The sequence below is a fragment of the Manacus vitellinus genome, unplaced genomic scaffold (assembly GCF_001715985.3).
Source record: "Manacus vitellinus isolate BGI_N305 unplaced genomic scaffold, ASM171598v3 scaffold_11_pilon, whole genome shotgun sequence".
In the NCBI taxonomy this organism is placed as follows: Eukaryota; Metazoa; Chordata; class Aves; order Passeriformes; family Pipridae; genus Manacus; species Manacus vitellinus.
In genome coordinates this window covers 3,549,563-3,565,210 of record NW_021938895.1, presented here as the reverse complement: position 1 = coordinate 3,565,210, position 15,648 = coordinate 3,549,563, and the positions used below count along the sequence as shown (strand labels likewise).

At 43.5% G+C, this 15,648-nt stretch overlaps 1 protein-coding gene across 1 annotated transcript in view; it reads left to right on the top strand.

Moving 5' to 3' along the window:
- EVA1A (eva-1 homolog A, regulator of programmed cell death) overlaps nucleotides 1–15,648 on the top strand; it is a 212,569-nt gene that overhangs the window by 60,412 nt on the left and 136,509 nt on the right. Inside the window, exons 2-3 of the mRNA XM_018088964.3 lie at nucleotides 1,923–2,137; nucleotides 14,036–14,159. Coding sequence (XP_017944453.1) covers nucleotides 1,923–2,137; nucleotides 14,036–14,159 — 339 coding nt within the window. The remainder of the gene's footprint in view (nucleotides 1–1,922; nucleotides 2,138–14,035; nucleotides 14,160–15,648) is intronic.

Here is a 15,648-nt window from a genome sequence, read left to right as displayed (position 1 = left end):
GTCTCCACACAGTCGTAAACATCCACTGGTCAGAGCATGTGACCAATACTTCTGTTCTAGAGCAAGCAGCAATCACAAGTATCGAGGCCATGTTACTGAGAACACAGCTGCGCTGGGCAGGGCACGTCTCCAGGATGAAGGACCACTGCCTCCCTAAGATCTTGCTTTATGGTCAACTTGCCACCTGCTGCTGCAAGAGAGGAGCCCCAAAGAGGAGATCCAAGGACTCCCTGAAACAACATCTCAGCCTTGGCCATATTGATCATCATAACTGGTCTACTCTGGCCTCCAGCTGGGAGGCCTGGAGACACACCATCTATAACACTGCTGATGCTTTTGAGAACGCACGCAGGATCACTCTTGAGGAAAAAAGACAACGCAGAAAGAACCGTACCTTGCAGAATTTACCACCAAAGTAGTCTTTCTGCTGTGCCTTTTGCAACCAGTCATGCCTATCTCGCATTGGCCTTTTTAGCCACCAACATGCTTGTAACAAACATGGGTAGAGCCCTTCCCAAATCTTCCTTCGCGAAGCCCAGCCATGATGATGGGCCACCAAGAGAACAGTCATAATTAAAAAAAAAAAAAGAAGTCTCAGGTTCCCTTTTAGGTATTTGTCCAGGGATTATTTGCTTCTCTTAATGGTTTTGCCTTTTCTCTCTACTCTGCCTCTTAGGAAACAGTCTACCAGCGACCATCCCACAATGCCCTGTCTCTGTCTTCCTCTACAGGTTCCATTTCCTCTGGATCTTTAGTTAATGTAAAACAGTAATTAGATCCCACTCTTCTTATTCCTTATTCTCTTAGATGAACAGACTACCCCTTAGTTTCTCATTATTTATCATATTCTCTGCAGAGGAAGAGAAGGATAGGGACAGGGCATTGTATAGTGGCTGCTGATAGGCTTGTGTTGGTGGGAAGGGGACTTCCAAACCAATTGCAGAGAGAACTGTGGGGTTGAATGGGACTGTGGCTGACACTGACATGGAACATGCTGTAGTGTTCCCTCCACAGATCTCTCCAGATCAGCAACACAGTGGTTTCCCCTCATGCCTGAGTGTGGCAAAGTCAGGATTGCTTGGGAGTTTCCATGGCAACCTGACAGCAATCAGCCATTGTGACTCAAGTGTAATTTTAACGAGACTTTGTCCCCTGCTTTATCCTTGTCAACAACTTTATTACTGTGGATAACATAATCCTCTAAGAAACAAGGAGAGATTTAGTTCTGCATACTGTTTTCCTTCTAAAAAGATTGAAACTTTGCAAAACTGAAGAGAAAGCAAAGCTTTAGTGTCAAAGGCTTAGAACAGAAGGTGTAGCCAGAAGAATTTAAATGGTATATTGTGAAAGGAGATCAAAGATGTGACTGGTGTGCCAGGATGGAATGTGGCTCTGCATCTGGGCCTTTCTTGCCCATGATCATAATTTTATGGGAAGAGCGAGGTTGGAAGGGATTTCAGTTCTCTAGTTTAATCTCCTGCTCTAGAATGTCAGACCAGGTTGCTCAGAGCTTTATCCAGTAAGATCCTGAAAACCCCCAAGAATGTAGATTGCACAGCTTCTCTGGGCAACCTGCTCCACTGCTTGACTGCCCTCACAGTGAAGGTGCTGCTCCATATATGTGGTCTGAAACTCTCTTCTCGTATTGTGCCACTGTAAATAAGTTGTATGATGGGACTAAGAGTTTGAAGTGTCCAAATATTGCTTCCAATAAGGATTTGTAACATGGTTGAAGGTCAAATCACCAAGCCTCCCTAATCTCCATGTCACCGTGTCTCTTCTTCGCACGTATGTGAGATGAGTAATAAAATATGTGTCCCTCATTGCCTGTTAGTTTTGTGTTTGTTAGGCTGCACTGCTGTAAATCACCTCAGTATTAACTACCTTTCACTAATGATGTTTCTTTGTCGTGGTTTTTGCAGGTTACATATCACAGGTACTAAAGAACTACACTGACCATGCCTGCGACGGAGAATACGTCTCCCTGAGATGTCCTCACAGAACCACCATCAGCATCCAGTCTTCTTTTTATGGCCGAATTGTACCAAGCCATCAGATGTGTCCTTCTCGCTATCCCCACTCCTATGCAACTTTAATTAAAGAAGATGTTGCCTGTTCAGTTGGCACTTCTCTTCAGGTATTGCATGTTAAAATGCATCTGTTCATTTCAGACTTCATCTTTCCTTGGCCAAGCAGCAGCTCTCTGTGCTGGTGCTGCACTGACCTGTATTAAGCAGGGCTACCCAGCGTGGGAGCTCTGACATCTCACACAGCTTAGTGGATAATACATCTTTGTAGTTTAGACAGGACTGAATTAGATTTTCTGATGAATTTCTTAATTTTCCTGCATATCTACTCAGTAACAGTTCAGGAATGTGGTTGAAAAAGCATTACACTGCAAGACTACATTATGTTTTACTGAGTTTAAAGATTGTTATTTTTATAGTTTTCCTTTCCAATGATTAGCTTTTTCAACACATTCAGAAACTGCTGTGGCATTCTTTTTGCTTCAGATCCTATTTCAAGAGGCTTTTACTTTGGTAACTTGAAACCCAGAGAGAATCCTTGACTCTACTTCATGTGACTCATTTGGCTCTTAGGCCACTGTAAGTGATCATACATCACTTAAGCTGGTAATGTCCTCTAGTAGTTAATCAGCTCTGACCATTTGTGTAGGGAATGTTTTCTCCATGTATCCTCCCAGGAGCATGTGTGACGTCAGGAAATCAAAGGATTATTTGGAAGGTGCCAGTGTTACTCAGCTGTCCGTAGGAACAACTAAAATTAGAAACATGAGCTGGCTGATGTTGTTGAAATGAATGGGGTCTGCTCATGGGTGTTGAAGTAAGCACAAGTCTTTCCAAGTGCAGGATTTGGGACTGTGAAAATTTTTGGGCAAAGATCTCAAGCATTCAGTGCGTTTATGGCTATGAATCAATAATAACTCATAATAAAAATTTATAGTAGACTAGATTAATGAACCTACAGGGCTAGTGAATAATTTCTTTTGTAATCTGGTTAAAGGCCAGACTTTCCCACATCACTTCTCACTCCAGGGTTTTGAAGAGACATTTACAGCATTTTTTTAAACATTGATGTGAGTGCTTTGGCTTCCAAATATCACTGGTAAGTTCTCAAGAATTTGCACAAGGTTGGTATTTGGCTGTAGTGGAACCCTTAAGGTGACAGATTTGCAGTTACCTTCCTGTCACTTGCACTGCACAGCAAATGACTGAGCTGTAGTGTGGGAGAACATGGTGCTTTATCAGTTTTCCCAGATACAGTATTGAAAGTCCATAAGAAACAGACACAAGGTGGTTGTGTTGTTTGGGGTGGGAGAACATGGACTGAAAATTTTGGCAGAGAGCAGCCTTGCCTTCTTTCTTTTATTGATTTACTGAAAAATTTACTTGCAACATTTAGTTTACCAGGGTGATTGATGGCTTTGAGCATCGCCTCAACCCTTGTGGGAGAGTGGCCTACTTAAGGCATCTGGAAGAACTTGAGAACAGGGAAGATATTTCCCTAGGCTTTCCATGCCATGGTTTTATGAGTAGGAGGGATTTAAAAGAAATCCTTACCTGCCTGGCTTGGCTCTTTATGTCCTTAGAGCTGTTACCCATTAGCTTTACCTCCAATACTTATGCTGCTTGCAGTTCCCACTCCTTATTTATCTGAGTGAGAATTATGTTCCCTGTAGGTAGCCTTGCAGCAGATCCCTTGTACAGTATATTTGTTACATGACTAAACACTGTTATTAACTGATTTTTGGTGATGCAGATGTGCTGAAAAAGTAGCTAATATTCTCTGTTCTGCCACAAATTTCTTGGGGGACCTTGAGTGAGTTCCTGAGTCTCTTTGGAGTGCTTTTTTGGTGGCCCCAGCTGCGGCTTTGATCCCTCAATGTGCTGTGCTTGCACAGGGTAGGGTGAGTCCAAATGCCAGAGAAGAATCTCATCTTCTTTCTCAGTTCTAGGGGGGGGTGGGGCCTCTCTGAAGGGTAAGCCAGGAACTCCACAAGCTGAATGGCAAACTGCCTGCAGCTTGCTGGTAGGAAATGCATGTGTGTAGGAAAATTGGAAAGCTGTAGACAAGGAAATTGTGCGTATTTTTGTGGTTTTGCAACTCAGATATATGGCTGCTATAGGCAGAATCAATTGTGTCTGTATTCTGTTAGTCAGTAATTGAAAAAGTCAGCCAAACCAAACCTTTCAAAACTAAGTATATAAAATCACTGTGTCTAATCAAACCCATGACAGTATAAATTTGCTGCTTCTCTGGGGAGTGACCTGGAGGGAGTGCAAGTGGCATTTATTTATACTGTTCCCTGCAAACACTAGCTGTGAGTAACAGTAAATTCTCATTTAGAAGCTCTTTTCACTGTAAATGTCCAGTTCAGATATTACTTCTATGTTGAAAAGGGAAAAGAAAGAGTTGATTACTCTAAGACAACCGCTACTAATCCAGTTTTATGTGACTGGCTGCCAGGATTGCTTACTTTAGTCACTTATTTTTGTTTGAAATGAAATACAGACCACCTGGGAGAGCCTGTCCAGGACGTTAAAGCAGTGACCCCAAACTACACATTTCTCTTACTCTAACACTGTAATGTCAGATTCAGTGTGGGATTTCCAAATGCACAAAGAATTTGGACATTGACAAAATCATCACAGACCCATAGAATGGTTTTGGTTGGAAGGGACCTTAAAGATCACCTTGTTTCAACCCCTCTGCCGTAAGCAGAGACACCTTCCACTAGACCAGGTTGCTCAAAGCCCCATCCAACCTGGACTTGAACACTCCCAGGGATGGGACATCCACAGCTTCTCTGGGAAACCTGTGCCAATGCCTCACTGCCCCTGAGTAACGAATTTATTCCTAATATCTAATCTAAACCTGCCCTCTTTCAATTTGAAGCCCTTCCTCCTTGTCCTATCTCTACATGACCTTGTAGTCCCTCTCCAGCTCTGCCGTAGTCCTTTTAAGTAGTGAAAGGGGCTCCAAGGTCTCCCTGGAGCCTTCTCTCCATACAGCTGAACAGCCCCAACTCTCTCAGCTTGTCTTCACAGCAGAGGTTCTCCAGCCCTCTGAGCATCTTCATGGCCTCCTCTGGACTTGCTCCAACAGGCCCATGACACTGCTGTGCTAAAGGCTCCATTGCTGGATGCAGCACTCCAAGTGGGGTCTCACGAGAGTAGAGAGGGAGAATGACCTCCCTTGATTAGGATTGCAGACTGGGATTTCACCTTTTATGTGGATGGTCTCCTGTTAATTTTTGGATCAAGTCACATGAATATGGAGGGATCAGAACAACAAAGTAATGTTGTGTTGAAAGCCAGACATTATTTGCTTTTTAAATGTCTCTCCCCCTGCTCCACTCAGTTTAACAGGGGAGCCCAGAGTTAACACCAGGAGCATGAGGTAAGTGACAGGAAGGAAAGAGTGTATTGTGCTGTATTCGTGAAGCACTTTTGAGATATTTTGAAGATGGAAGTATAGAAAATTCTCATTCATCCTTTAACAACAGAAGCTAATTTGGGGCACTAGTGCTGATAATTAACAGTGTGGTCTGGTATTGGCTCTTCTGTACTTTCCCTGGGGAGCCCTGCAGAGGATATTCCTGACTGTGAAGTAATAGAAAGAAATGTCCTTGTCCCAGCCAGGAAAGCTGGACTGGGGACAGGGAAGAGGAATATCTGGAGCTTTGGCATCTCTGGTAAAAGGAACTCATACAATGCAAACTGTCCTGCCTTGGCTGTGTTAACATGGTTCTGTGTATGTGTTTGGTGTCTTTGTGATGATCTGTAACACTCACAAACCTTTACTCCTTTGGAGCATTTGTGCAGGTGCTGTTGACCTGAGTATGCAAACTAAAAATTTTGAGAGCCCGAAGATTTTTGGTAGGTCTGTGCATTGTGCTTTCACCATGGAGTTTTTCTCATGTCACCCAGATAGGGTTGGTCAAACACAGCTTTAATCCGCCCACTGTCTGATTTTTCAGTGTGAGAGTATGGAGAAAAGCTAAATTACATTGCTGCAAAGCAGAGGGTGACACAGGAACCTTTTACTCTGAGGAGATCTGTTGGGAACCATCCTCATCTGCTTTAGCCTCTCCCTTAAGCCATGGTTCTCTCGCCTGTCACTCTACTGCACACATTTACACTTCTCCACTGTATGGACATTCCTGAGGTCTTCCCCCTTGGGAAATAATGAATCTGATTAACAGACCCCGCAGCAGTGTATGTTTATTCGGATGAACACATAAATGTTGGCACAGAGGACTAAAGAGAAATAGAAGTGTTAAGTTTTCTGCATTGCTTGGTGGTAAGTGTCTTGTGATAAGTGAATCCATCCAGTTAGAAGCCTAATCACTCCCAACCAAGCTCACGGTACCTGAGTGTGCCTGCAAAAATACATGGAGCCACATTGATATAGGAAGGAAGTTTAGAGTTGCTTGCTTATAAAGCTTTCTGCAGCTGCTCATGTATAGACTCATAGAATGGTTTTGGTTGGAAAGGACTTTAAAGACCACCTTGTTTCAATGCCCCTACCGTAGGCAGAGACACTTTCCACTAGACCAGGTTGCTCAGAGCCCCATCCAACCTGGTCTTGAACTACTCCCAGGAATGGGGCATCCACAGCTTCTCTGGGCAACCTATGGCCAGAGCCTCACCACCCTCACAGTAAAGAATTTCTTCTTAATATCTAATCTAAACTTGCCCCTTTTCAACTTTAGGTCATTTCCCCTTGAAAAACACCCCTTTCCAGCCCTCTTGTAAGCCCTTTTGATGCACTGGAAGGCTGAATTCTGGATCAGTATTCCCGATGCCACTTGTTTTCAGCAATAAACCACTCAAGGTCCGTATGGAAGAATGTCTAACGGTTTGCCTAAAATTACTGCTTATTACCAGATTACCTGCAATATTCTCATTCTGGTAAATTGACAGAAAATAAAACCACAGCTTATTGGAAGGAAAACAGAAAGCTCTGGAGAGGCGCTTAGTCTGTTCTGTTTCTGCACCCCAGAAAATTGTCAAAGATGTTGTAAGCTAACTTCTCTTCATACACACAGGTACTGAAAATTGCACTTCCAAGTTTTACTGAGTGACTTGTTTCCCTAAGAGGGGCTGTGCTTGGAAAGTGCTCTGGAGCCAAGTCCTGCCTCTCCTCTCCTCCCAAATTAGTAATTTGGGGAGGGAGTGTGGACATGGCCTGTGCCCTGGGTCTCTTTCAACACTCTCCAGGACAACCAATCCCTTGGTGACAAGAATCACTAGTGCTGCTGATGTGGTATTTCCTTTTGTCCTTTAGGTGAGATACAGGGCATCTTTGCTGCCACCATCTCCTGCTGTCACTCCAGCAGCCCTACAAAAGGGAGCAGATTCCTTGCATGCTATCCACAGGATTCCCTGAGCCCTTTTTCCTCCTTTTTCATTTGCACCTACCAGGAAGGTTTCTGTGACAGACAGCGAAGGGGAGCTGACCTATTCACTGATGGAAAGATGAGATAAACTTTCCAGGAGCTGCTTGACTCTCAAAGCATGGACCAGCTGTTGATCACAGAAAGAGAGGGCTGGAAGATGTGTTTGGATGTTACTGTTTCCAAAGAGGTTTCTATTTTCTCCAATTATTATGGATTAAGAGTAAAATACAAAGTAGAAGGAAACAAACCAAACTTCTCTAGCTTTCTTGGCAGGCAAAGGACAATGGCTCCTGATGTGCCCAGTCACAGGATATTGCATGGTCCCACTGATGTCACAGCCATAAGTGGCCTCAATAGAAATAAGAAAGTACCATTTCTCATGGCTCTGAATGTCTGTAAAATAACGATGGTCAGGGGAAAAGAGGGAGGAGATTGATAGAAAGGAATAATAATGGTCATCAGTACCACTAGGAGAAGAACCCACTGTTTGTCATTTGGCATATTAGATCTCCACAGCTTAAAGACTGTTTGAACAAAGAAAATTTCAATCTCAGAAATGTCAGTGAATCAAAGAGCAGTTTGGGCAACTCTTTGTCAGACTGTAATAATTACTTCGCAGGAGGATGGAGAACAGTGACCTCAGGGTCCAGAAGAGGTTACTGCAGTGCTGAAGTTGCTCTTAAAAATCACAGAACCAGTGCAGCTTCTTTCATGAATCTTGCCCAGGCTAAAAAAAAGTACTCTCTGGCAAGCAGCTCCCCCAGCTAATTATTTGCAAGTAGAACTGTTGGATGCAGAGGTCATAGATAATCTCTAAATTGTCCTGTCTTTGAAATCTTTGGCTTGACTGAAATAGCTTGTCAGAGCAGTGTGATTATGTCCTGCAGAAGGAGAGGTACTGGAGGCAGAGGTGACCAGTGTAGCCTGTCTCCCTGATGAGGCAGGACTGCTCCCTGGGGTGTAAGCCTCCTAATGCTTTGTTTACTCTAAATTTAAACTTTCCAAGTCATGGGGCTTCCATCATTGCCACTAAGACCCTGCTTGACAGTGTAGTGGTTTGCTCTCAATGATTTTTTTCCACTTTGTGTTTTAAACTTTCCCTTTCTTTAATCCCATGACTTTTGGTTATGCATCCTTTTGTATTTCTTCAGCTTAGACCTCCTCTCCCTTTGAAGTTGACCCTGCATAGAGATTAAGTTTCCTACTGCTAGGAAATGTAGGTAATGTTAATTAGGTAATATTTGTAATGCAGCTTGTATCAGGTCATTCTGTTTTGTGCACAGGTTTTTGCTCTTTGGCTGTCTCTGGGCTCTTTCCAGGCCCTGCCAGAGGAGCTCTGGTGAACCCTGCTGTTATGTATTAACATCCCAGCCCACGGCTGCCTGCCCTACTGCCCTGCTGGTGTTTACTACTCCCGTAGCAGACGCTGGTGAGAGGAAATGGATGCCCAGTTTTCCGCTCTTTATTTCACAGCCTGGTGTGTTAAATGTGAGTCACCAAATATGTGAGCATAGTTTCCTCCTGCTGACACTGCTGAGAGCATTGCAAGGTCCATAGCAGAGTGATAAGAGATAGTAGAGTACTAAAACGTGCCATAGGTCAATGATCAGGATTCAGGGCCTTTGATCTGTTCTTCAAGTGATGCACAGATGGAATGCAGGTAGTTTGGGCAAAGCTGAACTACTTTCTAGTGAAGCAGGCTGGGAAGATTGCCTGATGAAGGCCTAGGCAGGTAACCTGTACCTCATCAACATGGATTTCACTTCCTCATGTGGTCTGTGCTTCCTTGTTGCTGATTCCCAGTTGCTGATTCTTGGAAAATCTTGTTCCATGGACTTCAATAATTTGTGTGAATGAATAAAGATGAACACTCAATCTTCAGATAATTGTAAACAGGACCTGTAAGTAAGTCTGCAACTTGAAAGCACTAAGTTTATAGTGTGTTTTAAAGCATTACCAATGTTCAGGGGTATATAAAAGAGTACAAAAACTCAAATGAAAGGTGAAGCCATTATGAATGCATTGTGCTGTAAGAGAGAATTCATGCTGCCTTGATTGTTGTATTTATTTCCCATTGCAAAACCCATGGAGGTGCACCAGTATGTATTGGTGTAACTCCACCACAATGGCCATGCCTGGATTGAATTTGACCAAAAAAATGCTCAAAATTACTGGTATTTTCTTGCATAAAGATCTCTGCCCATCTTCATTTAATTGCACACAGCTCTGATCCATTCATGCAGTTTGTTCTCTGAGTTACTCTCAGCTAGACACAACTTGGGCAATTATTTAGTAGGGTTCCTCTGTGTAATTTCATGCATGACTGACATGCCCTGCAGTCATCCTTACGCTCCTTTGATGATGGAGGCTGTACAGAGAGCAGCCTTGTGGCAAAATCCTAGTTCCCATTGAGTTTCACTATTGGCTTCTGTGGGCCCAAAGTTTCACCCTAAGTGTATTAAATCTGTGAACTGCTATGAGGGACCAAGAACTGAGATAAGTTTAATTGCCTTGGGTGTTAAGCTCAGTTGTGGTTTATTTTAAGCATGCAGGAGAAGTGCTTCTTGAAGAGTGATTTGAAGAGACAGACTAAAAAGGAGCACACCCCTGGGAATAGCTGAGGACCCATCCAGTTCCAGATTTAAATGGTTGTTATCTAATGAGCACAAGCAATTACTTGGCTAATGACCTCAACAAAATGAGCACAAGAAATGCGTTTCATCTGCAGTGGCCACTAGGAAGACATGGTTTTGAGCTTGAGGCTGCCCTTGCTTTAAGACCTGGGTCACTGCAGTGAGATTAATCCAGGGCATAAATCACAGGGGTTAGATTAGTGTTTGTTTTACTTGAATTCACATTTCTTGTTCTCTTATCTCCTCTATATCTTGCAGCTTCTTCGCTCAGTCATGAACCAGGGAATGGATTGGGTTTAAACAGCTACAGCTTCCCTCCTGAGCACTGGCTGTCAGCCCTCAGGCCTGATTTACCACTGGAACGCAATTATAAATTGGCACAATGCAATTAATGTGTCTTCCCTCCCCTTTCGTGCCAGACAGGAATTCCTCCTTCACCTTCTTTAGTTGGAGTGATTTTTTATAATATAATTTAAACCAACATGACTTTATTTGGCATTAGTCATGGGTCTGCCAGATTTGGTGACATAAGGAGCTGATGGTACATCCCAGTTAGAGGGTTTTGTGTGTCTACTGCTATTCCTGTGCAAGTTCACGTTGTTTGTGGGCCTCTTTTTGTTTGATTTTCCGGTTTTGTTTTCCTGCCTTTACAGCTGACAGTGACAGCCAGAACAACAAGGAAAACGCAGAATGAATTCCCTACATTTTTCCAGCCATTAAGCAAAAACCATGTGAGCTCAAGATATCCCCTCACTACCAAGTGAACTCACAGCCTTCCTGGTGTCAGTCTATCTGATCATCTGCAGATACTTCAGAAACAACATCTGACATCTGCCAGAGCTCTGATACTGCCTAGAAGTATGATTTTTGAGAATAAGACCAGAAAGCCAAGGTCTTGGCTTGTAAGGAATCCTGTAAACACCAGAGCCACTGGATCTGCAGGGAACCCTACCTGTGGGGGATCATCTGGTCAGGCATGTTCTGCATAGCTGTTGTGTTTCAGAGCATTTAAGAAGGTGCTGGTATATAGCACATACTGATGAAAGCAGTGGGGAAGAACATTTCTGTGCATGGAAGGATAGGTGAAAATTACATGTGCAAGTTTTTAAGTTAACATTAGGGCCAGTGTAACAACTTTGTACTTTATTTTTAACATCCATTGCTAATTTTCTTTGCATTCTTCCTGATGTATTTCACTGAGGATTGCACACATTTTTTGATTTTACTCTTTATGGATATATTTCATTATGCCTAAGACTTTACTCATACAGTTTGTAGGAAATTAGAAATCTTAATGATTTTTTAATATTTTCAGGGAAATTGTTGCTCTTTAGGGGAGGCATAATAGAATTATGTGAATGAAAAGGAAATATTGGTTTCTTTACCCCCATGAAACTTCTCGGAGTCATGGCAATTATCTAATTAAGTTGAAACTGTAGCTAAACACTAAAGCAAATTAGTAAAAGGCATATTCAGCCCCAAGAGCACTTCACTTTTTTCTGTGGTCTCACAATGGCTTAGATGACTTTTGCTCATTAATTTAATTACAAACTTCTTCCTAGGGCTTTTTGTTACTTTGCATGCCACAGGAAGTAAACTCAGGAGATTTTGCTTATGTGGAATACATGGAGTAAGCAAGAGCTTCCAAAAGTTAGAGCAGAGCCAAGATGAAGTGGCAATACCTGTAAACTGCCCATGTTCATTTACTTTGAGGCCTGTGAGTTGTTGCCTTCACTCCTGGTGATGAGCCTAAGGACAGATGAACAAATGCTGCTCAGGTATCTCAGTTGAGGTTTTCAAAGAGGTTTTCTTGCTGGCCTAACTCAGTCTTTGCTGAAACTCAGGATGGTTTTCCCAGTGATTTCAATAGCACCTATTACACAGTGCTGAAGGCTCTCAAAAAGCCCATCCATCTGCCATGAACATGGACTAAAAACCCGAGTCTGCTGCCTTTGAGAGGAGACAGCTTTCCTTGTGGGAAAATAAATACTTGGGGTGCTGCCTCTTTCCCTCTGTTCCATATTCTTTGTTCTAGTTGGGTGTAAACACAGCCGTGGCTCTCCAGTACCAGAAAACCCCTTCAGGTCCACAATGATTTGGGAGGATTGCTCTCCATATGTGTAGCACTCCAGAGTTGTTTCAGTTGTTCTTTGCCTTTTGAGACGAAAAGAGGTATCTGTGCTGGATCCTTGTTTAAATTCCTTTGCAACTCATTGGATTTTGCATTAAATTAAATTTCACATGCTGAGTGAGCAGCCAACCCTTATGAGCCTGGAGGAAAGAATATGCTGTTTCTATGCATTTTAACGTGACGGTCAAGCTGGGGCTAACGCTGCCAGGCACCTCCTTCAGTGTTCACCTTTCAGCCTTTCCGTCCTCAAGCCTCTATTTTTAAATGAGATGCCTGCATTTTATTACTGCTGTAAGTGGAAAACAACAGCATATGTTCTCTGCCCTCTAGAAAAGGCTTGGATTGTTTTGGTTTGAACTTTAAAATAAAGGTCATTCTTGAAGCAGGCATGAATTCGTGCATGTGTCAGCCCGAAAGGTGAAAGCTTTAGGAAGTTATGAGCAACCACAAATGAGGCAGTTTCAAATTGCACTTGAAACTGGAACAGCTGTTGTTCAGAGCGTGACATTCAGAGTTATAATGCTAAAGATTCTGTATATTCAGGGAGAACTCAAAAATAGTAGTCAGTAGTCACTGAAGCGGAGAGAAAATTGATTTGCATGGCACATGATAGAGCAGGAACAGCCTTTATGTTAATGGCACAGGGAGGAGATTGTGGGAAAGCCCAAATATCAAGGTGGGTGTAAGAAAAGTGAACAGGGAGAAGACAAAAGAGACCAGGGGAGTCTAGGGGAATTTCTGAAGAAGGATTTTCCAGTGCCTCCTTGCAAGTGAAAATTAATTGTTTTGGGACTGGAATTCACGGCGCTGTATTGCAGGGACTTAACAAGGCTGGTGGATTACCTCGCTCTGTGGTCTCAAAATGCTCTGACAGGTTCATATGTGTCAGGCAAACATTATGGTAATTTTAGCACTTCAGGGCTCTACAGGAGTACATAAATGCCACCTAAGCCATCCAACTGAATTTAAAACTTAATTACTACCCCACTTAATAATATTCTCTCCCACCACCACTGCTTTGGAGGATCATAGGGTTAAAAGAAACCGTTAATCTTCCTTAATGAAGCTATTTTCTATCAGGAGACAGAATGTCTTGCTCCTGTGGATTCTGAGATGGAGTTTTTGTGAGTGTTATGAATGGGGAAGTGGGGAGAGAGCGCTAGAGGAAAAGCAGTGCAGAAAAGGGGATAGGATCCAAAATGTCAGTGGTTGGAGGACCCTCTGACTCGCAGGCCCTTGATGAGTTTATCTAAAAGGAACATGATAGTCATGAAGAAAGAGGAGTGAACTCTATTAAAAACTGACTAAGTTGTCTGTACAACAATGTTCCCACCACAACTACTAATTATTGGAATACCATCAGTTTATATATATATTTATATTAGCTTTTATGTAACTGAAACAAGAGCTCTCTTGAAACTGTGTATTTCCAGAGAAATCTAAAGCAGAATTGTTATGGCAGACTTTGGGTCTCTGCTTTTAACTGTCAAAGTGGATCCATGTCCTCAAAGCTGCTTTTCTTGGGATTATATTGTCTTATACATGATTAAATTGCATGCAAATGTTCCAAAATCTCTGTGACTGTCCAAGTGCACATCCCTCCTTTTACATCCATTCAGGGAAACTAAAACCTGCTCCTTAGAACAGTGCAAGGTTTAGTCCTCTCCTAGTCCATGGCTCCTGTGGTACACACTCCCTTGAGCACCGTCATCTGCCTCATACCAGGGCTGAGTGAGGAGGCTGGGATGGCTTTGTCCTTCTCCAGCTTGTCTTTGTTTGACCATCCCTTTGATGGAGATACTGAAGTGCTTTTGTTTCTCTGTCTCTTGTGTGTGTCCCTGGCTGCAGAAGATGCTGGATGAGTGCCAGGACAGGCGGAGCTGCCAGTTCCTCGTCAATAGCCGGCTCTTCGGGACAGATCCGTGCCCTGGAACTGGCAAGTACCTCATTGTGTGGTACAAGTGCAGGCCAAGTAAGTATCTCCCTATTGAATCTATCTCCTCTGTCGAGACCAAAGCATTTTCATACTTAGTACTCACCAGAGAGGCCTTCTAGGACTTCTCATTCCATTCCACCTTTATTTTCAGTGTGACATAACCCCCCAGTGCAGAGCATTTCCCCTTTCCCCCTCACTTGCTACCTTGCTAGGATGCTGCTGCTCCGTGTCCTTCCTCCTTGCCAGCAGCCCAAGTTGCAGATTGTTTTTCCAGGTGCCAGTGAAGGCCTTTGCCAACGCTGAGCTCGTGCTGTCAGCAGTGGGTGGGCTGCTCCCACTTCTCACTTCCATATGCAGCCAGTGGGGTAGTGGGGCTTGTCCCCTCTCTGCTGGTCCCTCCAGAGGCAGTGGGAGCTCCTTGCATGGGCAAAGACTTCCTTTAGGCCTGGGAGCCTAAGGCAGGCACTGGCAATGGTGGTGTGACACGAAGCTCACCTGCCCACGCCACACCATAATCCAGCTTTCAAGTGCTCCCAGACCAGGCTGGGAAATGTTAACCTATGTCTTGCGTGATTTTATTATCTGTGTTTAAATTAAGTGGGGCTGGCACCTGGATACTGGGAGTGCAGTCATGAATACTGGGACTGAGTCATGTGCAGCTTTGGCTCAGGACAATCAACACCCTCTTGGCCAGCTCCCGGCCCCAGCAGGGAGGTTAGCACAGCCTAGACACCATTCTCCACCAGTGCTTTGGAAGCAGACACAATAGTTTAGAGATAGATCAGGTTTGATGGAGGACAAACTGTGCCATTGGATGTCAGCTGGAAAACGGGATCTGTTTCTATTTGAGCATAAGTCTTATGAGTAGCATCTGAGGGAGCTGGAGGTGTTTAGCCTGGAGAAGAGGAAGCTCGGGGGGAACCTTAGCACCTCTACTACTACCTGAAAGGAGGTTGTAGTGAGGTGGAGCTCAATCTCTTCTTCCAAGTAACAAGCAACAGGAAAAGAAGAAATGGCCTCCAGTTGTGTGAGGGGAGGTTTAACTTGAATATGAGGAAAAATTTCTTCACTGAATGGTGGTCAACCATTGGAACAGGATGCCCTGTTCCGCCCTTCCTAGGGAAGTGGTGGAATCACTGTCCTTGGGCATGTTCAAAAAATGTGTAGATTTGATGCTTGGAGGAATGGTTTAGTGGTGGACTTGGCAGTACTGGGTTAATGGCTGGACCTTTCCAACATTTATGATTCTGTGATTCTATGACCTAAAGTCTGGACAAGGCATATCAGACCAGCCTAATCGCAAGCTTTTTAGATGTCATAACTAACATGGTTCCAGCACCACATCAGCAAAATTTCTGGGGAAGAAACAAGAAAGGAAAGTTTGCACAGGGAAGAAAAACAGATCTGACTTCAGAAAAGGTTTGAAACAAAAGGAAAAACATTCAGACTCTGTCAGAAACAGCACAGAATAAGACTTTATACCCTAGCAGGCAGAGACCTGTGCTAATGCAATGAAAGGATCTGG